The 25,423-nt window shown below is 55.3% G+C and overlaps 2 protein-coding genes across 2 annotated transcripts in view; both read left to right on the plus strand.

The window, feature by feature from the left end:
• Positions 1-124: 124 nt before the first annotated feature.
• LOC138811011 (A-kinase anchor protein 8-like) lies at positions 125-17,039 on the plus strand. Its single transcript, XM_069998489.1, has 14 exons — positions 125-223; positions 1,707-1,745; positions 4,317-4,349; positions 4,665-4,944; positions 5,281-5,806; positions 6,514-6,643; positions 6,808-6,854; positions 8,076-8,109; positions 9,708-9,795; positions 12,734-12,875; positions 13,572-13,665; positions 14,535-14,665; positions 15,574-15,669; positions 16,345-17,039. Exons 1-14 carry the CDS (start codon positions 205-207, stop codon positions 16,795-16,797), a joined length of 2,112 nt encoding a protein of 703 aa, XP_069854590.1. The 5' UTR covers positions 125-204; the 3' UTR covers positions 16,798-17,039.
• Positions 17,040-21,223: 4,184 nt separating this feature from the next.
• Positions 21,224-25,423, plus strand: part of LOC138811012 (bromodomain-containing protein 4-like) — a 74,550-nt gene continuing 70,350 nt past the window's right edge. Inside the window, 1 exon segment of the mRNA XM_069998490.1 lies at positions 21,224-21,245. The gene's annotated coding sequence lies outside the window, so the exon portion shown is untranslated.

The raw sequence follows: 25,423 nt of genomic DNA on the forward strand, positions 1-25,423 counted from the left end.
ATGCCGTGGGCGTCCGGCCTAGCGACCTGGAAGGCTGGGTGGGGTGGCAGGGGCGGGTCCTTCGCAAAGACCAGCCAATGGCGGTGCGCGAGAGGGTTGACGGGAGCAACTGGTCTTCCAGTAGCGGGCCGCGGGAGGTGCGCGGGGCGCATGCGTCCTGAGGAAAGCTAGAAAAAGGGTCTGCTGGCGGGCTGCGTCGGAGACATGGAGCAAGGTTACGGAGGTTAGTGTAGTCTCCGGGGCGCGGAGCGGGAGGGTTCGGCCGGCCGGGAGCCGCAGCCGCGTGGGAGACCGTGGGTCGGGGCCTACTGCTAGTTCGCAGTTCCCGCAGCCTGGCTCCGCGGAGAGGTGGCGGGGACGCGCGGGCCGCCCATTGGGCTTCGGCGCCGTCGCTCCCGGAGCGCTGCGTGCGGATTGGCCGCTGGCCCCGGCGGGGGCGGGCGAGGCTCGGCGAGCAGACGCTGGTGGGCTTCTGGGGGCGCCTGGGGCCGTTTCAGTCCCAAAACGCGCGTGGTCCGGCGCGCCCGGGCCCTGGCGACCCCAACGTTCCTGGCGTTCGCAGTCCCGCCTTCCTCTTCGGAAGACGCCACAAAATGGCGTCGGGGGCGGGGCTTCGGCGCGGGGTCCCGGGGTCCGGTCCGGGACGCGGGGTCGGCCCCCTGCCGCGGGACGAGCCTGCGCACCGTCTCCGGGCCGCCGCCCTGGGTCGGGCCCGGGCTCCGCGGGGCTCCGCGGGGCGCACGTGGCCTGGGGCGCCGGCCGGCCGGCCGCCGTCGCCACGGGGCCTGCTGGCTCCCCCCGGCCCGCCGGCCCGCCGGCCCGCCGGCCCCGCGGTCCCGGGTCACTTGGCCGACCCCGCGGGGGGTGCCGGTTCTGCTCTCGGACGAGGCTCTGGGCAAACCTGGAGACTCGATGAACTTAGACCCCGACGCCAGCTGGGCCTTCCTTCCCCCGGGGGGCCCCCTGGAGTGGCCCGCAGGGACAGAGGCCGGGTAAGGAAAGCGCTTCCCCGGCTGGCTTCGGTTTGCGCAGCAGGGCCTGTTTTTGTTAATGTTTTTGGCTTTTCCCCCTTTTGTGGCCGTCCTGGGGTTTGAACTCGAGGCGGTCGCTTTACCCACTTGAGTCACGCAGCTCCACTTCCGGCTGTTTTGTTTTTTTTTTTGGTGGCTCATTGGAGATGAGAATCTCAGTTGTTTTTCTGCCCGGGCTGGCTGAGCCCCGGGATCCTCAGCTCTCCCCCTCCGGGTCGGTTAGCTAGGATTACAGGCTTAAAGCTGTGCTAGGCTTCATGAAGAGCATGAAGTGTACATTACCCGTGTGGAGGGGCAAAGCATTCTGAAGCCATGGCCCCAGGGCTCAGAGGGGTACAGTTTTTGTCGGTGGGTTCCCAAATTGATGACCAGTTATGGGGTACCTCTAGCAGCAGTCTGCGCTGGTTTCTCAGCGGACATGGGAGGGGAACTGTCCACTATCATCCAAGCCTGTACGCCCACCCACCCACACCCCACCGTCTTTGGTTTTGTTTTTGTTTTGCTTTGATCCACGGCGGGCGGAGTGTGAGGAAGCCGTGAGCTGGGGAGGTAGATTTTGGGGGCTGTGTGTACTGCTTTCTCATAAAGGGGGCACTGTGCAGAGGCCCCGCTAGGCTCCACAGTGCCTTGGACTCCACCGTGGTGGAGTGTGATGAGAGGGTCTTCTTTTCACAGGCTATGGGGCATGGAGCGCAGCACCTGCCAACACCCAGGGTAAGTGGATCCTATGTGGGGGGTGAGGCCCCAGCATGGCACATCCAGCCCCAGTGCCGGCCTCTGCCAAGCGGTCCTTGTTATAAAGGGTCAGATAATAAATGCCCTTTATTTTGCAGGCCATCCAGTCTCCGTTGTACAAAAGCAGCCATAAATAATATGGAGAAGGAGGCACAGCTATGCCCAGACTTCAATATGGACACTCGAATTTGAATGTCGTAATTTTTGTGTGTCCTTTAGTATTCTTGGCAGCTGAGGGCATAATTATGGTTTATGCTTTTCTGTAATTGACATACTGTGCTCTTCAGCACGGCTTTGGCTTTTCAGAAGTCAGCAGGGAGTGCACTGAGTTTCTGGTCATTTCTTCCATTAGTAAGAACTGGCGAAAGGCTTGGGCATAGCTGAGTAGTATTGTGTAGGGCTGGGGTATGACTCAGAGCACTGGGCTAACAAGTTCTCACCCTGGAGGTCTTTTAAACCCCCAGTACCACAAAACAAAGCAGTGGAGAAATGTGTGCTTAGACATGCAGCAGGGCCTTGGGGTGCAGGGGACAGCACCTTCAACTCCAGTGCAGTGCAGAGGCAGCTGGCGTTGCTGTGACAGTTTGTTAATAAGCTGATACATTACTCAATTACGCTCCCCCCCCCCCCCCCCCCCCCCCCCCCGTTATGGGGCTTGAACTCTGGGCTTGGGCGCTGTCCCTGTGCTCTTCAGCTCAAGGCAAGCACTCTTACCGCCTGAGCCACAGCACCACTTCCGGTTTTTCTAGTGGTTTATTGGATATGAGTCTCATGGAGCTTCCTGCCTGGGCTGGCTTTGAACCATGATCCTCAGACCTCAGCCTTCTGGGTAGCTAGGATTACAGGTGTGAACCACCAGAGCCTGGCTTTTTTTTTTTTTAAACTGTTTCTTGCTAGTGCCAGGGTTCGAACTCCAAAACTAGCCCTCACCAGCTTTGTTTGCTCTGCTAGAACTTTACTACTACTGAGCCATGCTTCTCCCTAGCTCCTTGTTGTCCAATTCCCCGTCCTCCTCCCCCACTCCTCCCTTCCATCCTTCCTTCCTCTCTCCCACTTCGGTCCCTCCCTTCTTCCCCTTTTCTTTCCTCTAGTAATTTTGGAAGTGGAGTTCTGTGGACTTTTCTGCCTGGGCTGGCTTTGAACTTGAATCCTCCAGATCTGACTCCTAAGTTGATAGACTGACAGGCACCACGATCTTTTTTGTTTGGTCAGTCATGGGACTTGGGCGCTGTCCCTCAGGTCTTCAGCTCAAGGCAAGCACTCTACCACTTGAGCCACTGTGCCAGTTCTGGTTTTCTGAGTGGTTTATTGGAGATAAGAGTCTCATGGACTTTCCTTCCCTGGGCTGGCTTTAACCGAGATCCATAGATCTCAGCCTCCTGAGTAGCTAGGATTAAAAGTTGTGAGCCACTGGTGCCTGGCTAGGCACCAGGATCTTAACTATAGTCATTTGGGTGTTTATCAGTTTTTTTGTTTTTGCTTTTGTATTGTTTTTTTTTTGTTTGTTTTGTTTTTTGGTCAGTTGTGGGGCTTGAACTCTGGGCTTGGGCACTGCCCTTCAGCCCTTCAGTTCAAGGCTAGTGCTCTACCGCCTGAGCCACAGGGCCATCAGGGCCACTTCAGGGTTTCTGGTGGTTTATTGGAGATCAGAGTCTCATGGACTTTCCTGCCCCAGATGACTTTGATCCTTGATCCTCAGATCTCGGCCTCCTGAGTAGTTAGGATGACAGGTGTGAGCCATTGGTGCCTGGCTTGGTATGTCAGTTTCAGTGACAAATGTCTTGTCAGATTTGAGTATGTTGAGATACTCTCTTGGGGCTTTTTTTTCCTGTGTCCATATAGAAAACACATTTTTAGCCTGAGGGATGTACAAAAAATAATGGGTTAGAGGTGGCCCAGGGCCTTTACCTCTCCTTTACTCTAGAGGCTGGATCATGAGTTCGGCTTGTGAGAGGACCAGAATTTGTTCTAGGGTAATGAGGTTTTTTTTTTTCCTTTTCCACATTTGATTGATATTTTGCTTTCTACTAGCCCCTGTGCAAGGGACAAGGGGCTTCCTTTGTTTTCAGTCTGAAGCCTGTCCCTAGCACCACAGGGTCCAGGGTCACGTTTCTGCCCATTGCCCTGTGTCCCTGGAGGCCTCCAGCCCACCCATGCCCATGTGCCGCTAAGTTGGAGGACATGATTGTTTTCTCGTGTCCTGTTGTGGTGACTGGCGCTGTTGGGCTCTTGCTTCTGTGAGAACGCGAGCCTTTGTAAGGGCTCTCCCCAGGGTCTGAGCCGGACTGGCCACTCGGCTGGTTCCTCCTCAGATCAGCTTCGTGGGGGCCAGGGCACCTCCTTCCCCTGCCTTGTGTGCCGAGGTGGGCTGGCCTGGGACTGAGGCCCTGGTGCTGCTGGCTTGCATTGATTTGTGGGCAAGGAGCGTGCCCAAGGGCGTCTTGTGTGGACAGGCCTGCTGTGGTGGTGTGGGAGACTCCTGTCCTTCGGGGACTGTTGGACACCATTGCTCGGCTAGTAAACCTCTCATGTGCTTCTGTTTTCCCTAAGGTACTTATGGAAGTGGTGTGGCCGGCTGGCAGGGTAAGTTCTTCCCAGGGTCTGCCTGGGGTCTAAGGCCTGGCTGGCCTTCAAAGGAGCTTGTTGGGGCGGGGTTGTGGGTGTGTAATGGGATCCCCAGTCTTCCTGTGGTTCCCTAGGACCTTGAATAGTTAGGGCCTAGGGTCTGGCCCAGAGACCCTGTATCAGAGCTGAGGCCGAGTCTCTCTCTGGCCTCCCGCTGCCTTCCTTCCTGGGCCTGTGCTCGGGACGGCCTTACCCCGGTGCCCGGGGCAGCGCTGCCCCCTCAGCCCCGCCTTGGGGGCTGAGGTCTCACTTGACTCCTCTTTGCTCCCATAGGCTATGACAACTACAACTATTACAGTGCCCAAAATGCCACGGTCCCCGCGGGAGCGACCTACAGCTACAGCCCAGCCTCCTGGGAGGCCACCAAAGCCAGTGACGGTGGCCTGGCGGCAGGGGGCCCCGCCATGCCCCTGCCATCCTACGGCCCAGAGCCGTGCTCGGACAATTCCGACTCGCTCATTGCCAAGATCAACCAGCGGCTGGACATGATGTCCAAGGAAGGAGGAAGGGGCGGGAGCTCCATCGGTGGGGAGGGCATGCAGGACCGAGAGAGGTGATTATGGGCCTTGAGTTCTTCCCAGGGCATCAGTGCCCACTCAGCACCCACCCTTAGAGGGCTCGCTGCTCCCTTATTCTTCACCTTCCTGGCGTGCTAGAGATGGGGGAGGTGACCGCATCGTGGACCTTTGTAGGCTGCAGGGCATGGGTCTTGGCTCATATTGTGTCTCGGTGGGGGCGGGAGCTGGTAGGTTTCCTCAGCCTTTTAGGGGGGATCTGGGGTGCTTTGATTGGCTGTTCACAGTGCTAGGGCGATCAGTTTTGTGTTGAAGAAAGACATGTGGATGACTAGGTGTCCAGCTACCCCTGATGGCTTCTGCTTCCTTCCTAGCTCCTTCCGATTCCAGACCTTTGAGTCCTATGACTCCAGGCCCTGCCTGCCGGAGCACAGCCGCTACCGCCCCAACTACAGCTACGACTATGAGCTGGGGACTGACCGCAATGGCGGTTTTGCCGGGCAGTATGGTGACTGCCGGGATGCAGGCCGAGAGCAGGGCTCCCTCGATGGCTTCGTGCGCGGCCGGGGCCAGGGCCAGGGCCAGGGTCAGGGCCAGGGTCAGGGCCGCTTCCAGGATCGCTTCCAAGACCGGAGCAGCTCCAGCAGCAGCAGCTTCCTGCGCAGTGACCCCTTCATGCCGCCCTCGGCCTCCTCCGAGCCCCTCCCTCCGTCCTGGAGTGAACTGAACTACTCGGGTGGACGCGGCCTGGGAGGCCCTTCTCCCAGCAGGCCCCCTTCTTCCCTCTTCTCCCAGTCCATGACCCCCAATTACAACATGATGGGCATGCAGGGGGTGGGCGGTTATGACAACACCCTGCCTTATGGGTGTGGCCGGCCTCGGGCTCGGATGCAGGATCGGGTAAGTTCTTGCAGACCCTGGGCGCTGGCTTTTCTGAACTGCTTTGCTGAGGTACAGTTGGTTTACTGTAAGATCCTCTGCCTTTTTTTGGGGGGGGGGTGAAGGAGGGGTCAGTCATGGGGCTTGAACTCTGGGCCTGGGTGCTGTCCCTCAGCTCTTCAGCTCAAGGTGAGCGAGCGCTCTACCCCTTGAGCCACAGCGCCACTTCTGGCTTTTTCTGGGTATATGATGCTGAGGAATCAAACCTAGGGCCTCATGCATGCAAGGCGAGCACTCTACCACTGAGCCACCTTCCCAGCCTCCTCTTGATTTTAAGTGTATAATTTCACTCTTAGTGCACTGCACAGAGTTGTACAGTTGTCCGCACGAACCAGTTTTAGACATTTCCCGTTAACTCCAGCCTCTGGAGTCGAGTTGGCAGCCATTGCTGTCCCCTCCCGCGGCTTGTCCTCCTGCTTGCCCATTTGCTGTCCCCGGACCGGCCTCTCTCTACCTTTACTGTGGAACCAGCCATGCACCACATGGTCTTTTGTGTTTGAATTCTTTCTGGGAACATGATGTTTGCTGTGAATTTCAGCTTGCTCGATCTCTTCTCAGAGACTTTTTTCTGCCTTGGGTTTCCAGTCTGTCATCTATCTGGTGGCGTTTTTTTGTGGGGCATTGGTGGGCCCGGGTCTGCAGTACACCAGATGTGCTTGTATCTCTAGCCCAGGAGGAGAGGGTTCGAGCGCTTTGGACCAGAAAGCATGGGCAGGAAGCGGAAGCCATTTTTCATGTATGAGGAGCCAGATGCCAAACTGTCCCGCGCTGACAGCGAAGGAGATTTTTCTGAAAATGGTACTTTATGTGGGTCAGGGTGTAGGGTGGGTGTGCTGTGACTCAGTGGCCCACCAAGACCGGGGGAGTTGGTCTGTTTTTCTCAGGCTTCGATCCCTCAACTGCCAGTGGGAACTGGGGCCACAGCCAGGGGCTGACATTTCCCATTTCTTTGTGTGTGGTAGATGATGGAGCTGGTGACTTCCGGTCAGGAGATGAAGACTTCAGGGGTGTAAGTGTGTTATGAGTCAGCCTCTTTGTCTCGGTGGGATGTTTCTTCTTCATTCTTCACAAAGTAGGGGCATAAGCTCTGCTAGAAATCCTCTGGGGTTGTTTGTTCTTTCTGTGCCAGTAGTGGGGCTTGAACTCAGGGCTTAGCGCTCTGAGACCACTTGAGCCTCAGCTCCACTTCTGCCTTTTTTTATTTTTTTGCTCTTTAATTAGAGAGAAATGTCTTGCAGGTTTTCCTGCCCAAGCTGGCTTTGAACTGTGATCCTCACGTCTCAGTCTCCTGAGTAGCTAGGATTGCAGGAGTAAGCCAGTGCCTGGCACAGGCTACGTCCTGAATAGATTTGTGCCCCGATTGGTAAATAGGTAGCTGATGGTTTTCTGGCTACAGTAGTGTTGTCATCCTCTCTGAACACTCCATTCTCCGCCCGCCATCACTCCCATGCTCTTGTCAGGGCGGAGGCGGTGCAGGCTCAGGCTGGCCACATGCACGGGATGCTCACACTGGCGGGCGGGGCCGCGGCCGTCATTCCTAGGAGAGGCCGCCGAGGCCTCCAGCTGGAGAAGGCAGGCACTTTGCTCTCTTCCTGTGGGTTTTGTTCCTCGGGGATCTGGGCCTGAAGAGCCCAGTGTGCGAGCATTTCCTCTGGCTGTTATGTAGGCCAGCCAGGTGGTCAGCCCATTTTTCAGCTTTTTGTTTTTCCCCAAGAGTGCTGGGAGTGGATGGAGGCAGGTGCTCCTACCACTGACCCGTGTCCCCAGTCCTGACACTCACTCACCGTCTAGTTCAGCTGGCTGAGGTCTTGAGACTGGGAGTCCACAGTGCTCGGTGCTGCTAACAATCTTAGATTCCCCGTTTCAGGCGTGAGCTGGTTCAGGCATTCTGGGGTCCTGTTCGTACACACGCCTGGTGTGTTAAAACGCTGAGGAAATAATGAGCTAATTTACCAACGTCCGCTCTCCATCAAGAATACTGGGGTTGGGGTTCCTCCGGCGGACCTGCTGTTGGCATTCGGGGGTACAGAGCTGGGAGTGTGCATCTGTGGCTTGCGAGGGAAGTGCAAGCCTGTGTGTGACAACACAGCCGTCCTCAGTGTCTCGGAGGGCCCCAGAAGCGATGCTGTGCCATGTGTCCCGACTCGCGGGCGCACAGCCGGGCCTGGGGTGAGGCGCCACCCGAGGCCGGGCGGGGCCTGCAGAGCCATGTGTGTCTCTTCCTTTTCAGGAGGACGAGCTCTGTGACCCCGGGAAGCAGAGAGGTAGGTGTCCCCTCGTTTCCTTCCAGCTCTCCTGTGCTGTCCCTTACCCAGCTCCCAGCCAGGCTGGGCTCCTGAGCAAGCTGGAGGCCTGCATGGAGGGGGTGCGGCTTCCCTGCGGAGCCACCCTGAAGCTTCGCTGTGGCGCTGCGGGCAGGGAGCCCATCTCTGGGTGTCTTGAGTGACCCCCACGGTAGAGAAGGGAGCTTGAAATAAAAGAGGCCCCTTTGGCCCTGCTTCTGTCCCTCTGTAGCCAGCGCAGGTCCCCGAATTCTCACCTGGGCTTTGTAATGTCTAGTTCTTCCTCAGTTGCCAGCCTTGTCAGGACGCTTGGCCTCTCTGCTGGGGATACGGACGGCTGCAGCGTCTATATGGGGGACAGGAAGCAGATTACGTTTTGGGGTTGGGAGCCAGGAAGTAAGGGGGCGGCCTGCACCCCATGCAGCCAGACCTGGATCTGGAGAGGCAGTCGATGGCCAGAAGTGCAAGGTAACGCCCCGGGGAGGGGCTGGAGAAGCAGCCTGCCCCGGGGGGAGCCTCGGGCTCGCCACCCGGCTCCTCCGTGATCTGTCCAAGCCGTGTTACCCCAAGGATCGCAGGCTGGCCCGTGGCTGGGCTCCTATCCGAGGCTCTCAGGCCTAGCTGACCCTGCAAGGTCCCCGCCCCCATAGCAAGCAGTCGAGTCTCTTCCAAGCACTCAGCAAGCTCGTGCAGCCCGGTACATGCTAAAGCAAAGGTGACGTGTTTGTTACGCGCAGGTCCTGCTACCTCCCCGGATGACTTTGCTATTAAACAGCAGTCATAGTTTCAGGCAGTGACCTCTTGCCAAAAGTCCCACACGTCCTTTTGAGAGGCTTCTGAGCAGCGCACGCCGGTCGCCATCTTCGTGGGACAGTCTCGGGACTGGCATCAGGGGTAGGGGTTACAGTTCAGATGCTTATCCGACCTGTTTTCAGCATCCGGCCTTGGCCCTGAGCCTGGGGGCCCACCTGGCCTCCTGCCAGGACGCTGGGGACATGGCACAGCTCTCGGAGCTCCTGCCCCGGCCTCAGGGAATGGACGGGAGGACCAATTGGTCTCTTCTCATCTGTTTCTAGGATCGCTTCCCACGCAGCTCTGGGAAAGCCCTAGCTAGGTTGGCGGTTTTTGTGAATGGAAGATAGAGGCCGGGCCAGCACGGACCGTGAGACCTGCTGAGGCCTTGGTTCAGAGGAGGCCACCCAGACGGTCAGCACGGCCCACCTAGAGGTGGGACCGAGGGGAGTTTATTTCTGGGGCCTCACAGCTGCTGCCCCTGCCTGCAGCGAGTCCGTGGGGCGCCGTGTTGGACGGGCAGGCCGGCAGGCCGGCGTGGGAGCGGGCAGGCCAGGCCTGTCCCAGCCCTGTCTGGCCACGGGGGACAGAGGTGACTCCTCTGGGTCCCACAGGAGCCTTTGGCCGCCCCGCAGTGTCTCGAGGTGGCCTGGCCATGCCACCTGTGGCGGCCGAGGCTGGGCATGGGGTGCGCTGGCTCAGCTGCAGCCCCCGCCCCCAGGATGGCCCCGGAGCTCGGCTCCCGCGCACGTGGTCCTCAGCATCTCCAAGGGACTTCTCTGTTACAGGAGACAAGGACGACGACGAGGAGGATGGGAAGAAGAGGCGGGAAAAGCAACGGAGAAGGGACAGGACACGGGACCGAGCGGTGGACAGGTCAGGAACCGCAGGACAGGGCCCGCGTGCCCCCCCCCCCCCGCTCCCCCTCCCTTGAGGGCAGCCAGACTGGGGTGCACTCCTGGCTCTCTGAGCTCACATTGGTCCTTTCTCTGCAACGCAGGAGCCGAGTCTGGCTCCGTGTGCTGGGAATCTGGGCTGGGTCTGGCAGGGGAGGCGTGAGCAGTAAGTTGGAGGATGTGGAGAAAGGGTGGTGTGAGGCGTCTGTGTTTGCGTAGACAATGAGTCTCTGCCGCCACACTTTCTCCTCCCTCCGAAATTGGAGCCTTGCTGAAGGGTCCGTGTGCCCCCTGTGTGCCTAGCAGGGGCCTCCCTTGCTGCGCGTAGGCTGAGGGGCGGCCCGGCCTGTCCCACTATGGCAATGGTGTTAGGCATTTCAGAAAAGGATCTCCAGCCCATCAGTGCCCCCCAGGGCCCAGTAGAGATTCACACAGGGAGAATGCACCCGTGTGCACACGATCCTTGCAGGTGTTTGTGGGGACCCAAGGGCGCTGCTGGGGCCACACCATGGGTCTGCCTCTCATGGTGAGGTGGAAAAACAAAATGACCAACAACCACGGAACAGCCTGGTAGTCTTAGGCACACGTGCTGTGTGTCTGTGTGAGGCTTTCCTGTAACGTAGAAAACTCCCTGCTTTTCCTGCCAGAGATCAGACCAGGAATGACATCAGGGACCTTCTGTGCTACAAATGACCAAATTGTCCTTCTCCACAAGTTGCCCACATCTGTTTTTTTGTTTTTGTTTTTGTCAGTCGTGGGGCCTGGGCGCTGGCCTTCAGCTCAAGGCGAGCACTTGAGCTGAGCGTTTGAGCCACAGCACCACTTCTGGCTTTTTCTGCTTATGTGGTGCTGAGGAATCGAACCCAGGGCCTCATGCATGCAAGGCAAGCGCTCCACCACTGAGCCACCTTCCCAGCCCCCCACATCTGTTTTCATGCCACATGGAAGCAGGTTGCTTTGCAGTGTAGGTATGGAACTGGAACCCAGGGGCTTTGCCCATGCTTGATAATTGCTTTACCACCCTGTCCAGTGACCTCTAGTTCTGTGTTTGTTTTGTTTTCCAGTGCTGGGCCTTGAACTCAGGGCCTGGACATACGTCTTTTAGCTTTTTTTGCGGGGGGTGGGGGGGTGTTGGGGCTCAAAGCTTGCCTTTTATCATTTGAGCTGCTGCTCCACTTCTGTCTTTTTGCTGGTTAACTAGACAGCAAGTCTTAATGACTTTCCTGCCCAGGCTAGCTCCAAACTTCTACCCTCAGATCTTCGGTCTGTTGAGGAGCTAGGATTATAGGTATGAGCCGCTGGCATCCAGCTTCTAGCTAGTTTTATTGAAACACGGGTTCATTGGAATCCTGTTTACAGGCCAGATTGGCCTCATTCACAGCATTTCCACCCGCAGCCTCCTGAGGAATAGGATTATTTATGGTGGTGTGCTGTGGGATTCTGCACTAATGAGCAAGAAGTGCAGAGGAATTGGCTGTCCTAGGGGTGGCAAAGAACTGCATCCCGCACCTCTGCAGGAACTTCTGGACTAGGCCTGTGCCCAGGCCCGTGAAAGAGATCCTCTGCCCTCTTTCCTGGGTGTGTCAAGGCGTTTATCAGAAGAGCAGAGCCAGGCCTCCAGGGCAGCAGCGCCCCCTCCATGCAACCCACCCTTACCACACGGCGCTACCATTTGTAATCTGTGCTACTCAGGAAGCTGAGATCTGAGGCTCATGGTTCAAGGCTGGACCAGGCAAAATAGTTCTCTATACGCTTCATTTCCAAAATATCCACCAAAGGCCAGGCTGGAGGTGTGACTCAAATGGTAGAGAGCCAGACTAGCCCAATACCCTCATCAAACCACGAAACCACCAGCACATGGAACCTTTGCTTTTAGCCTTACAGTTTGCCAGGCCTGAGATGGCTGGGAATGTAGTTTACTGGCAGAGGGCCGCCCTTGGGGCTCTGGGTTCCATTCCAGCACTCAATGTGGCTTTCGTGTCATCGCCTTTTCGTTACATCAAGTCCGAGGGAGCCCTACTCTTGGGTGTGAGAGCTTCAGGGATTTCCCCCACATAAGGAAAGGTTGCCCGAAGCCTTCTTTGTGGCTGCAGAGAGAAAATTATCTGAGATACAGAGTATGTTCAGTATTGCAGCAGTCACCAGATCTGGGGGAAGTCACTGTACAGGAAGTTCTGACCTGGGGGGGGGGGAGGGAGGGGATGTCGCTGCAGCTTTGGGCCCAGAGAACTCTGGAGTGTCTCTGTACTGTGCGATCATTTTCTTTGAGGTATTCACAAGGATCTGCCTTGTTCTTTTTTTTTGTTTTTTTTTTCTTCTTTTTTTTTTTTTTTTTGGGTCCGATCATGGGGCCTGAACTCTGGGCCTGGGCACTGTCCCTCAGCTCTTCAGCTCAAGGCTAGCGCTCTACCACTTGAGCCACAGCGCCACTTCTGGCTTTTTTCTTTTTGCTTATGTGCTGCTGAGGAATTGAACCCAGGGTTTCATGCATGCAAGGCATGCAAGGCAAGTGCTCTACCACTGAGCCACCTTCCCAGCCCTGCCTTGTTCTTTAGTTCCATAACTGCTCCTCTGCTTGGCTCAGAGATGGCGATTCTTTTCCCATTTGCGTCTGCTCACAGATAATTTTCTTTCCCACTCGGAGTGCTCGCATGCGCGTACCAGTCTTGAGGTTTGAACTCATGGCTTAGGTGCTGCACCTGACTTTTTGGCTTCAGGCTATTGCTCTTTTACTTGAGTCACAGTCCGCTTCCTGCTTTTTTGGTTGCCTCGTTGTAGATAAGGAATTTCACAGACTTTTCTGCTTGGCCTGACCACAAACTGATCCTCAGATCTCACCTCCTGAGCGGCTAGGGTTACAGGTGTGAGCTACTAGGCCCCGCTTCATTGCTCTTTCTCATTTCATTTTTCTTTTCCAGGATTCAGTTCGCCTGTTCTGTGTGCAAGTTCCGTAGCTTTGAAAATGAAGAAATCCAGAGCCATCTGCAGAGCAGATTTCATAAAGACACATTGCGGTTTATAAGCACCAAACTGCCTGACAAGACGGTAGAGTTTCTCCAGGTGAGGTGTTTCCTACAACCCCTAGGCGTGCGTGCGTGTGGTTGGGGGGGTGGGTGTAAGAGTCTAAATGAATGTAGGCAGGGTTCATTTCCCAGATGTAAATAGTTGAGCAAGTGCCAAGTCTGTCTCGGGGGAAACTGAGAGTTCCAGCCGCCATAGGTTCTGCCCACACAGCCTTCTGTCTCCATGGCATCTTCCTGCCGTCTGTGCGGTGGGGGGGGGGGCCGTGCCCCTGCCTGCTGCTTTTCATATGGTGCAGAGGCCGGAGCCTGCTGGGGTCCTATTCGCCGGCAGTATGGGAAGGAAAACAGGCACAGTGGGCACCGTTAGCGTAAGATGGTAGTGAAGAGTTGCCTTAACAAAGAGGAAGTAGGAAAAATGAAGAGTGTAGGACGAACAGTGGGGCCTGGAAGCTGGTAGTCCATCACATGGTCTTGGGCCAGGTTTTTTTTGTCCCTCCTCTCCCTCCCTCCCTCCCTCCCTTTGGGCAGTTTGTCAGACTGTGATTGGTTTGTTTGAAACAAGCAATTTCCTCCCCTGGGCGGTAGCCACAGCATGGCAGCTTGCAGGTTGGCTAGCCTGATTAGGGCAAGACCTGAGACCCCCTTCAGTGTTGGTCACTGGCTGGGGATGGAGTGTGCGGACCTGACCTGGTTAGCTGTGATTTCCCTTCAGTGCCATCTCCCACCCCTCTAGGAATACATCATAAACAGGAACAAGAAGATTGAAAAGCGGCGGCAGGAGCTAATGGAGAAGGAAAGTCCCAAGCCCAAACCAGATCCATTCCGAGGTGAGGGGCGACCCTGTGTGTGCACTGTGTGGAACACTTGAGGCGAAACCGTCCAGGCTGGGTGGGTTGGGGCTGGCGTGCTCGCTGGGCATGCCTGAGACCGGGTTCCTCTGTTAACACTGCAGAGCTAGCACAGGCTGCTGCTGGCTGTTTCTAACGAAGGTGGAGACACCACAGGGCAGCTTATGACGGTGGATGTGTCCCCACAGTGTGAAGAGGAGAGGAGGGTGGTAGAACATGTGTATACTTCAGCCTTAGAAGTGGTCCCTAAGGAGCTGGGCACTGGTGGCTCATGCCTATAATCCTAGCTACTCAGGAGCTGAGATCTGAGGATCACAGTTCAAGGCCAACTGGGCAGGGAAGTCTGTGAGACTCTTATCTCCAATAAATCACTCAGAAAATTTGGAAGTGGGGCTGTGGCTCAAGTGGTAGAGCACTCACTTTGAGCTGAAGAGCTTATGGACAGCACCCGGGCCCATAGTTCAAGCCCCATGACCACCACCACCAACAAAAAAAGGGTCGTAAGGGCTGGGAATGTGGCTCAGTGGTAGAGTGCTTGCCTAGCCTGCATGAAGCTCTAGGTTCCATTCCTTAGTACCACGTAAACAGAAAAGGCTGGAAATGGCGCTATGGCTCAAGTGGTAGACCACTAGCTTTGAGCACAGAGGGGTTCAGGGACAGATTCTAGGCCCTTGAGTTCAAGCCCCAGTCCTGGCACAAAAAAAAAAATGTTCCTTAGGCCATGCTCCTCCAGGATAGCCTGCCCCTGTTTGTCTCTCAGTCCTAACCAGGGAGAAAGCATGGGTCTCGGGGGCAGGGCGCCAGGGCGGGTGTGGGCATGGAGAGCATCTTGGCTGCTTCCGCCGCAGGGATTGGCCAGGAACACTTCTTCAAGAAGATCGAAGCCGCACACTGCCTGGCCTGTGACATGCTCATTCCTGCACAGCACCAGCTTCTCCAGCGGCACCTGCACTCCGCCGACCACAACCACAACCGCAGGGTAAGCCCTCCGCACCAAGCAGTGGGGCGGGGTGTCCTGGCTCACGCACACACCTGCATTCCAGCACTCAGGAGTTCAAGGCAAGCCTGGGATGCAGAGCAAGACCCTGTCTCAAAAACACCAAAGCTGCCGGGTGCTAGTGATTCACACCTGTCATCCTAGCTACTCAGGAGGCTGAGATCTGAGGATCAGGGTTCAAAGCCAGCACTAACAGGAAAGTCAGAAAACTGGAAATGGTGCTGTGGCTTGAAGTGGTAGAGCACTAGTCTTAAGCAAAAGGACTCAGAGACGGCACCCAGGCCCTGAGTTCAAAACACAATAGACAAAACCACACCCAAGCACAGCTGGGTACCTATCCTAGCAAGCCCTAAGGCCTTTGATAGAGTGTATGGTGCTAGAGGGTGTGGCTGCATGTAGCTCTGTTTCAGCATCTCTATCTCATTTACCCAGCTACTGAGGGGAGTTTATCATTAGCTGCCCACCCACCTCTCCGCCCAGCTCCCTCTTCCCACCCTACAAAAGATCAGCAGAAAAGCAAGCCCAGGAACATGGTACTGCAATGTGCACTACTAATGCCTGTAACCCTAATCCTGTCAGGAAAACTGAGCGGCTTTGTCTGCTTCCTCTGGGTTCATATGTGGCTCTGTGTGAACGTTGCTTGGCGTCCGATGCATGGTATCAGTGTCGCGCCCTAACTTTTACTTTATTACCTTATGATCTAACTTTCACTTGGCTTCTTTGTGTTTGTTCCAGAGGCTCTCCGGTACCCATGTCTCTGGTTCTTAGAGCCTGGAGATGGCCTCATGAAGAATGGTGTAGTCTGCAAGGACTACTTGGGGTAGTGTGACCAGTCTTTCTTTTGTTGCCCTTGGCCTTTAAAAAAAAACCCACCTTGGTTGTCATTGCAGATGGCTGCTGAACAGTTCAAGAAAACAAGTCTCCACGTGGCCAAGAGTGTTTTGAACAACAGACATATTGTGAAGATGCTGGAGAAATACCTCAAGGTTTGTGCCTGTGGGTCCAGAGCTGGGAAAGCCATAAACAGGAACAAGGAGCTTTGTATTTGGGAGTGCAGTACTTAGGATTTCTGTCTTTGGGGAGAATTTACGGAGTCAAGAGTGCATTGGGCGTGGATCTGAGGCAGTGGATTCCCACAGTTCGTGGCGAACTGCAGTGCCATGCCGCTGGTTATCATAAGAAAGAAGCTCCGCTTGTCTAGCTGTAAAGAAGCGAATAAGGGTGAAGTGCTTTTTAGAAATCATCCATGCCAGCTGTAGTGGGACATGCCTCTACTCTCAGCTACTCTGGAGACTGAGGCAGGAGGATTGCAAGAGCCTAGGGAGGGCATTCAGCAAGGGTAAGACTCTTGTCTCATAGTGAAAATCTAAGAGCCTGGTGCTAGTGGCTCACGCCTATAATTCTAGCTATTGAGGAGGCTGAGATCTGAGGATCGAGGTTTGAAGCCAGCCCAGAAGTGGCACTGTGGCTCAAAATAGTAGAGAGTTAGCCTTGACCAAAAAAAGCTGAGAGACGGGCCCCAGCCCGGACTGGCAAAAAATCTGAAGGAACGCAAGTACAAAATTGGGATTGAGGATGTACTTAAATCCATAGGCTACAAGAAGCGGGGAGGGATTAACTCCCTAGGCTCCTTTCTGGTGCTGATTTGTGTGTCTGTCCAGGGAGAAGACCCTTTCACCAGCGAAACCACTGATCCCGAAATGGAAGAAGACAACACAGGAGGGGAGCAGAAGGAAGAGAGCCCTGAAGGGGTGGCTGCAGCTGTGCTGGCGGAGGTGATCACGGCAGCGGTGAGGGCTGTGGATGGTGAAGAAGAGCCAGCGCCAGAGGCCACAGAGCTTCTGGCCCAGGGGGAAGACCCCACGGACACGCCTGAGGCCACCAGCCAGCCCCACGCTGAGCAGCCACTGGAAGAACACGGCTCCTGTGGAACAGCCTCTGAGAAGGGGAACGCTGAAGACCAGGCTGGATGTGAGCCACCTGAGGCTGCAAGCGAGGAGGCGGCAGCAGTGGCTGAGACAGAAAGCGCCACAACTGTTGCTCCTGTGTCCGCGGCCGCAGAAGCCGAAGAGGGGCAAACTGATGCCCCCGAGTCCAAAGATGCCACAGCATGATCTCTGGGTGCTGCCAGGGAGCTGGTGGAGCAGGCGGTCCCCTTTTCCTTGTTCTTAGGCAGTGGGGCATGTATTACTGGGAACATGCTGTACTGGTTTTGGTGGTGATCCAGCTATTTCCTTTCTGGACAGTACCTCCCCACCCGCGCAGGGCTGCCGGCCTCTGAGGTGGCCTTCGACATTTCCCCAGCCTTGAGTGGACTTTTAACACTGCACTTAGAATAATAAAATTTTGGTAATTAGATCATGATTCTTTGCCTGTTGAATTCAGCAAATAGCTAACTTTTTGTTGGTTGTGGGGCTTGAACGCTGGACCTGGGTGCTGTCCCTGAGATCTTTAGCTCAAAGTGAGCATTCCGCCACTTGAGCCACTCATTGACTTCCGGTCTTCTGAGTGGTTTATTGGAGATGAGTCTAACAGCTAGGATTACAGGCGTGAGCCACCACCAGCCTGGTCTTTGCTTTTTAACAGCATTGTCTTTGGGGTTTTCCTTGTACAGTGCAGCAGACTGAACCCAAGGCCTTATACCATCGGGACTTGTTCTTTACCACCCAGCCCTTTAGTTTTTTTTTTTTTTTTGTTTTATGTTTTTTGTTTGTTTGGAGATTGGGTCTCTCGTAGCCTGTGGAGTGGTGGTACTGGCATGGCTTTTGTTTTGTAGGGAAAGGTCACACCCACCTGACCTCAGGTAGGGTTATTTCCCCTCACCTCATTTGCATTCTACCTGTTAAGTCATGGTTTTTCAATTTGAGTTAAATTCATTTAAACACTCAAGAAGAAAAACATCCCATAGATGGACAAGCAATACAAGGTACAGTAGATAGGAACTCACTAAACAGTTCATGCACACAAGAGCAACTATGTTGTGTTCTAGGCAAGTGTTTTCCGGAAGCTGACAAGCAGTGCAGGGTGGCACACAGCCGGCATGCTGTAATCACTACACTGTCCTGTCCCAGGTGCTCATTCGTGACCAGAGTCCCAAGATGGTGGGCATATGCTCAAAGCTCTAGTGAAGGTAGGAGATGAACAGTTAGGAGAAAGTCAATCCTAGAACCAACTGTGGAAAATAAATGCTTCAATAGTAAGTGCAGCTGGGCTCATGCCTGTCATCCTAGTTACTCAGGAGGCTGAGAGCTGAGGATCATGGTTCAAAGCCAGCCTGGGCAGCAAAGTCCTGAGACATCTCCACTAAACCACCAGAAAACCGAAAGTGGCGCTGTAGCCTAAGTGGAAGAGCACTTGCCTTGAACTGAAGAGCTGAGGGACAGCACCCAGACAGAGTTCAAGCCCCAGGACAGACTGGGGAAAAATAAGTGCTACCTTAATTTGTGTGCGTGTGTTGGTACTGGGGTAAGAACTCAGCCTGAACACTGTCCCTGACCTTTATTGCTCAAGGCTGGTGGTGCTCTAAGCCACAGCTCCACTTCCGGCCACCGCTGCTTTTTTGGAGGTCAGTCTCCCAGTCTGGCCTTGAACCTTGATCCTCAGAACACTTCTGTGTAGCTAGGATTACAGAAATGAGCCACCAGTGCTTGCCTCCCCAGTCATTTCTGCTCAACATTCTGTCATGGCAGTCGTGGAAGTGGGCTGGTTTCATTGTGTTGGGGCTGGAACCTAGCGCTTCCCGCAGGACAAGCCACCTACCAAGGAGCCACATCCCAATCAGGCTTGGCCCTATGGAAGACTAAAATGAGAACATTTACAGAGTCTTGCCTTGTAGCCCAAGCTGTCTCAGCATCTCAAGTATGAGTTCAATCCTGAGTACCGTACCACACAAAAGGGGGGCTGTGGGGGGAGGGAGGAGGCGTCTATGGCTCACACTTACCCATCCTAGCTACTCAGGAGGCCAAAGTCTGAGGATGCAGGTTTGAAACCAGTCCCCAGACCTGGCCTACTAATGGGCTCCTTGCTGAAGTTAGTTGCCAGTCACCCTCCAAAACAGGTTGATTTCAACAATGGTGATGAAGTGTCAAGGTAATATATCTTTCCCTGCCGAGTAAATGCCACAGACAAGTTTTTTTGAAGCCAAAGCAGGCTCACTTGACCCCTCTGCCACACATTCTGCCTGGCACTTGAACTCTGCCTCGGTGCTGTCCCCTAGTGTTTTCACTCAAGGTTGGCATTTTGCCATGTTCCCACAGCTCCACTTCTGGCATTCTCAGATAGTTAACTGGAGATGAGTCTCACTGACTTCTCTGCCCTGGCTGGCTTTAAACCTTGATCCTCAGATCTCAGCCTCCCGAGTGGTTGGGGATTTCAGATGTGAGCCAGCAGCACCCAGCTTGACATATTTCTTAGAAGCTCAATTTCAGCAGCTTATAGCCTTAGATTGGCTGAAAAAGGTATTTGGTCCAGAAGACTGCACACATCTGAAAGGGTAATAATAATTATTGTTACAATGTGATAAACGCTACAGAAGAATATAACTGCAATTAACACCATCAATATATAAATTAAATTAGAAAAGTTTTAAGAAGCCAGTTGATTCCTTACAATTAATCATTTATTTCGTACTTTGTAGAACATGAAAAATTTAATTTCACTTTGCTTAGGACCCTTTAATGGTTGGTTAAGCACAAGCAAAAACAGAAAAAAAAAAAACAGCAAAAACAAATTCCTTTTCTGCTGTCAACTTGTATCAACTATTGTAGCAAAGTTTACTCTGAAGGAAGGGGTCAGCCAGGAGCCAGACAGGTTGTGGGGAGGGAGTGTTGAAGTTCCTCTTGCTCAAGGCTGGTTAGTGCTCTACCACTTCAGTCCCAGCTCCATTTCCAGCCTTTTGATGGTCAACTGGACCATCATGGTCTCATGGACTTTCTGCCTCGACTGGCAGCCGTGATCCTCAGCTCTGTCTCCCGAGTAGACAGGCTTACAGAATCTTACCAGACGAGGTTAATCCAGGGCGGGGAGAGAGGGGAAGGGAGGCAGGATGGGAGGGTGAGGAGGGGGCGGGGCGGGGCGGGGGAGGGGAGCGCCAGCGCCCCCCGCGGCCGGAGCCCCGCAGCACCCCCCCCCGCCCGGTGACAGCTTCCGATTCCCCGCGCTGCGGTTCACCTTGGCCGCCATCACCTGACTTCCCGCCCACGGCCGTCCCCCGCGGGGCCGAGACTCCACCGGAGCCTGGGGCCTCTCCTCCCCGTCCTCCCCCGCCATTCCCCGCGTCGGCCACAGCCTTCGGGCCTCTCCTCCCGGACCGGGCGGGCCGTCCGAGGGTCTCCTCAGCCCCGCCCCGCTGCACGGCCACCGACACGGTCAGTCCGGGACCCCGGGCGCTCGGGGTCTGTGGGGGGGGCTCCCTCGCGGCCTCCCGCTCGGCTTCGGGGTGGGGGTCTCCTCAGCCCCCGCTGCGTCCGCGCGCGGCCCCCTCCTCCCGCGCTTTCCAGGGCCCCTCCGCTCGGCCCGGCGCCGGCCTCCCCGCCGGCCGGACGCGGGCGGCCTCGGGCACTCACCAGGCGCCGCCGCCGCCGCCGCCGCCGCCGGTCTCCGCCGCTGTCTATGGAGCCGCGGGCGGCGGTGGAGCGCGCACGCCGGGCGGCGGCGCGGGGCCGCGCCCGCTGCGTGCGCGGTGACGTCAGTGCGCTGGCGGCGGCGGCGGCGGCGGCGGCGGCGGCGGCGGTAGCAGCGGCGGCGGCGGCGGCGGCGGCGGCGGCAGCGGCAGGGCTGTTTGTTCTAGCTCTCCCGCAGCCGAGGAGCCGAAGCGGTGGCGGCGGCGGCGGCGGCGGCGGCGGCGGCGGCTGCCGGCGGTGTCCGCGGGCGCGCGGGGCCCGGGAGCGCGGCGGAGCGGCGGGCGCGGCGAGCGGGCGGGCGGGCCCCGGCGCCGCGCGCAGGCAGCCCACAGAGGGGGGCGGCGGCGCCGGCGGCGGCGGCGGCGGCGGCGGCGGCGGCCGCGGGAGGCCGGCGGGGGCGGCGTGCGGCCTAGCATCTCAGGTAAGCGCCCGGTGCCCTTCGGGGCGGCGGGGCGCGACCCGCGGCGGGCGGCCGGGAGCCCCGCGACGCGGCCCGCGTCACCTGCATTGCGTAACGGGGCCGGTGCGCCACCACCTACGCCATCGGCGCGGCGCGGGGGCGGGGAGGCCGGGGCGACGCGGGCTCGGGCCCGAGGGCCGCGCCGCTCGCGCCGGGGCCGGGGCCGCGGGCGCCGTCGGCCTCCGGGGGGTGCTCGCGGGGCGCCCCGCCGTGGGGCGCCGGCGCCCCTGCTCCCCGCCCCAAGCCTGGGCTCGGCCGGGCCGGCCCGGGGGGGAGTGCGGGGCCGGGGGTGGGGGGCCCGGGAGCCGCGGCGGGGCGGGCGGCCGGGGGCGGGCGGGGGGCGGGCCGAGGCGCCCGGCACTTCCTGCCGCCGCCATTTTGTCAAGTGAGGAGGAGGAGGAGGAGGAGAGGAGGGAGGAGGAGGAGGAGGAGGAGGAGAGGAGGAAGCGGTCGCCGCGGGTCCCGTGTGCGCCCGGCCCGGGTAAGTCCCGGGGCCTGGGTGGTGGCCGCGGCGCCGCCGTCGCCCGCCGTCGCCCGCCGGGGCCGGGCCGGGACGCGGTCACGTGGGTCGTGCCCGGCGCGCTCCTTCCGGCACCTGGGTCCTTGTGCGGGGCCCGGGGCGGGCAGCCCGCGCGCCGGGTCCTCCCCCCCCCGGCTTCCCCGGAGTTGGCCGGCGAGCGCGGCAGGGTCCCCCCGCCGGGCGCCCCGCGGAGGGGCGGCCCCCCAAGAGGAAATGAACACGGATGGGGAGCTGGGCGGCCCGGGCCCCGGGCCCACCCGCGCCGGCCCGGCCGCCGCGTTCTTTCTCTCGGTCCCCGTCCGCCGCGGCCTCCGGGGCTGGCATTGTGCGTGTCTGCAGTGGAGATGTGGTGGAATTGTGATTCAGCGAAATAAAACGGACAGCCCCTCCCGCCCGGTCTCACACACGCGGAAATAGCACAACTTCACCCGAGTGAGGTGCTGGGTGGACGTGGGAAATCCCGCCCCGGAGTGGTGGCCGCCGCGGTGAGTCAGGCGCTGGGCGCCGAGCGGCCGGGCCCGCTGGGGGTGTGTGTGCGAGTGTGTGTGTGTGAGTGTGCGCGTGTGAGTGTGCGCGTGTGAGTGTGCGCGTGTGTGTGAGTGAGTGTGATCGTGCTCTGCTTGCTTTGCTCTCACTTGTGGATGCTTCCTGCAGACGGGTGCTGTGTTCACCTGCGCAGGTGTTGTGTACGCGTTCGGTGCTGGTGACCTCTCGGGAGATTCCTGAAGATGGAAATGTCTTTGCTTACCTTGGAGAGGGTTCAGCCATTCCTCGGTTACGGAAGAAAGTCGAAACAAAGTGGCGGCGCAGGCACACTTCTCGGCCCCTGGTTCTCTAGTGCTGTTGTGTTTCGTTGGGAGTTTTGATTGTGTGTTTTTATGAATGGAGCTGTCAGGTTTCCTAAACTGTTCGTCCTGGAAATTTTGTAGACCTTGGAAGTTGTAGCGGAAGCCGTGCTTAAAAGGACTTGGGAATGTGTTTTCGGTTTCAAGAAGGTTTGGGATCGCTCTTGGGTGACCTTGCCAATAGTGGAGTAGGCCAGTCTTTTGGTTGAAATTTAGATTGAGATTATCTTTCTAGCAAGGCATTGTAGGAAACCAACCAAACACATTCCCTCCAAAACCTTCAGCCTGCGGAAGGGAAACCTCTTAAGTTGTTTCCCTGATCGAATCCAGAAGGAAAAGCCTAATTGGTACAAAATGTACGCTTTGCTTTTGTTATTTAATGTAACTCTTGACATAGATCAGGCCTTCTGGGCCCCGTGTTAGTCTCTAACCAGTGAGGGAAGGTGGGTTTAGTGTGTCTTCACTGTCTGGAATGGGCTTCCTAAGTATCTTGCTGGCATTCTACATATGCAAATAGCTGAAGACAAGGAACTGCCTACCCGTGAAAGTTAGAATGCAAAAGTGACTAAAAATAGTTTTGTCTGTTCTGGGGTGTTTATGTCTTGCTTGAAGGGCAGCAAGGTAAAAAACGACCTAAAAATTGCCAGGGAATCCTGGGCCATTTAGTAAAATTTCCACTAGATTATTGAATTGTTTAACGGAATTTAGACTTTGTTTCCAAAAGTTACCTTTTTCTGAGCCAGTTTTTGTGATCTTTGTACAAAATCGCACTTTTGCTTTTGAAGGTGGGGGGTAGCAGTTACACAATTCAGATTATGAAATGACTTGAGATGTATGGATTTTGGAAGGATTGGTGCGGTGTTTTAAGCAAAAAACGATTTGATGACTCAATGACTTAAAGATGCTGGGCTGCTGTTGTTTTTTCTGCTTCCAACAACCAGCTGTAATCATCTGGCAAGATGAAGTGATGTCAAATATTTTATGTGCTAATTTTGAGCGATCTTGTAAAATAGCTCACAGTGGTTTTAGATGCACGCCTGTAATTGGTGCCAGCATTTAAGAGGTGAAAGCAGGAAGATCAGGAGTTTGAATCCATCTTCCAACTCAAGGAAGAAAAGCTTGTCATTGGAAGCAGCAATTAATATTTCATAATCTTTGATTTTTAGCCTTTGCAAGATTATGTATTTCCAAGGTGAAAATATATGGAGAGTAACTTGCTGATATTTAGTACGTAAGACATATTTCTGAAAATAATTCCCCAAGTTAGTTTTTTGAAAATCATGTTTCACAGGGTCAGGGTTTTGTTTGGCATTGTTGCCTATCTTATTCTCCTATTCTCAGTGCCTAGAAGAGCATGAGAGTTTATGAATAAAATGAACAGGTAATTGAATAAGAATTTGGTATGCCAGTAATAGCAAAAGTAAATTATTCATTTAAAAAAGATGTTACTAGAATCCTAGCTACTCAGCAGGCTGAGATCTGAGGTCCACGAGTTGAAGCCAGCCTGAACAGACAAATCCTGGAAACTCTTATCTCCAATTAACCAGCAAAAAAACTGGAACAAGTTCAAGCCCCTGAACGGACACCCTCTGGAGGGGAAATAAAGTTCTCAGTGGACATAATTTGGATAGTGATTTCTAAGGCATGGGCGGTTTAACAGAGATAGCCTTGGTTGGTGTTCCGCTACCCTAGGCACCGTATGAACTTCCTGTAGTCCAGGCAGCATGGCCTAGGATTGTTTCCATGCACATGGAGTGTTTTTGTTTTGTTTTTTCCCCACTTGGCAGTTTGCAGTGTGGTGAGAGGGTTTGGGCTGTGATTCAACTCTGACCTGCAAAAAAGTATTTTAAGAGGGAGGTGAAGGGTGTAATGGGTGTAATAATAACACATTGGTAGTATTTAATGCAAATCTCATGTTGTCAGTAAAAACCTGGCCACTTTAAAAAATTGTTTTGTTTTGTTTTTTTCAATCCTGAAGCTTGAACTCAGGGCATCATGCTTACTTAGCTTGGTGCTCTTCTACTTGGGCCATTCCTCCAACCTAGCATTTTGCTGGTTATTTTGGAGATGGAGTCTAACAGTCTTTTCTGCCAGGGTCGATTTCAAATCACCATCCTCCAGATTTCTGCCTTCTGAGTAGTTAGGATTTTACAGGCAGGAGCCAGAAGTGTTCGACTTGAAAAAGCAAAGAAGAAAACTCTTTTTTTTGGGGAGGGGGGTCGGTCATGGGGCTTGGGTGCTGTCCCTCAGCTCTTCAGCTCAAGGTGAGTGCTCTACCTCTTGAGCCACAGTGCCACTTCTGGTTTTCTAGTGGTTTATTGGAGATAAGAGTGTCATAGAGTTTCCTGCCCGGGCTGGCTTTGAACTGTGATCCTCATGTCTCAGCCTCCTGAGTAGCTGGGATGACAGGCGTGAGCCACCGGTGCACAGCCTCTGTGAGACTCTGATCTCCAGTAAACTACTCAGAAAACTGGAAGTGGCGCTGTGGCTCAAGCAGTAGAGGGCTCGCCTTGAGCTGGAGAGCGCAGGGACAGCGCCCAGGCCCAGAGTTCAAGCCCCAAGACTGGCCTAAAAAAAAAGTCTCACAAACTTTCCTGTTAGCTGGCTTTGAACCGTGATCCTCAGATCTCAGCCTCCTGAATAGCTAGGATGACAGGTGTGAGCCACTGGCTCTGGTGAAACATTTTTAATCTTGTGATTTCATGTGTGCATGATTAACCAGTCTGTTTCTATAAAATTGTTTCTGAACTTGTACTGTGTAAGAGAAAAGGCAAAGATACTTTGTACAGAAATTTAACTGGTATGTGTGTCTAGTCTTTATTAATATGTACATCTTTCACCTGTTCATTGAATATCAGTTATGTGCACTTTGAGGATGGCATTATTGTAGTTGCTGTCACATCTTTTTATGTTTTTAGTAATAGCTCTGAGATAACGTATACATGACCAACTTACCAAGTTTTAGCATTTTTATAGAATTGTGTATCCAATCAACCAATTTTAGAATATTCCCCCTCTCAAGAATTCTTGTATCTGTTACCAGTTACTCTCCGCTCTACCCTTGAACTCACAATCCCTGGAAACCACTAATACTATTTATAGATTTGTCTGCATTAGTTTTTTGTTTGTTTTTGGTCGGTCGTGGGGCTTGAACTCTGGGCCTGGGCTCTGTCCCTCAGCTCTTCAGCTCAAGGAGAGTGCTCTACCACTTGAGCCACAGCGCCACTTCCGGCTTTTTTCTTTTTGCTTATGTGGTGCTGAGGAATTGAACCCAGGGCCTCATGCATGCAAGGC

This window comes from Dipodomys merriami, unplaced genomic scaffold (genome assembly GCF_024711535.1).
Source record: "Dipodomys merriami isolate MVZ:Mamm:240054 unplaced genomic scaffold, mDipMer1.0.p SCAF_519, whole genome shotgun sequence".
Taxonomy (NCBI): Eukaryota; Metazoa; Chordata; class Mammalia; order Rodentia; family Heteromyidae; genus Dipodomys; species Dipodomys merriami.

What these genes read in the sequence shown, in the direction of transcription:
- LOC138811011 (XM_069998489.1), top strand. An exon ending in AGACGGTAGAGTTTCTCCAG is followed by an intron (nt 12,876 to 13,571) that starts GTGAGGTGTTTC and finishes CCACCCCTCTAG; the next exon opens with GAATACATCATAAACAGGAA. An exon ending in CAAACCAGATCCATTCCGAG is followed by an intron (nt 13,666 to 14,534) that starts GTGAGGGGCGAC and finishes CTTCCGCCGCAG; the next exon opens with GGATTGGCCAGGAACACTTC.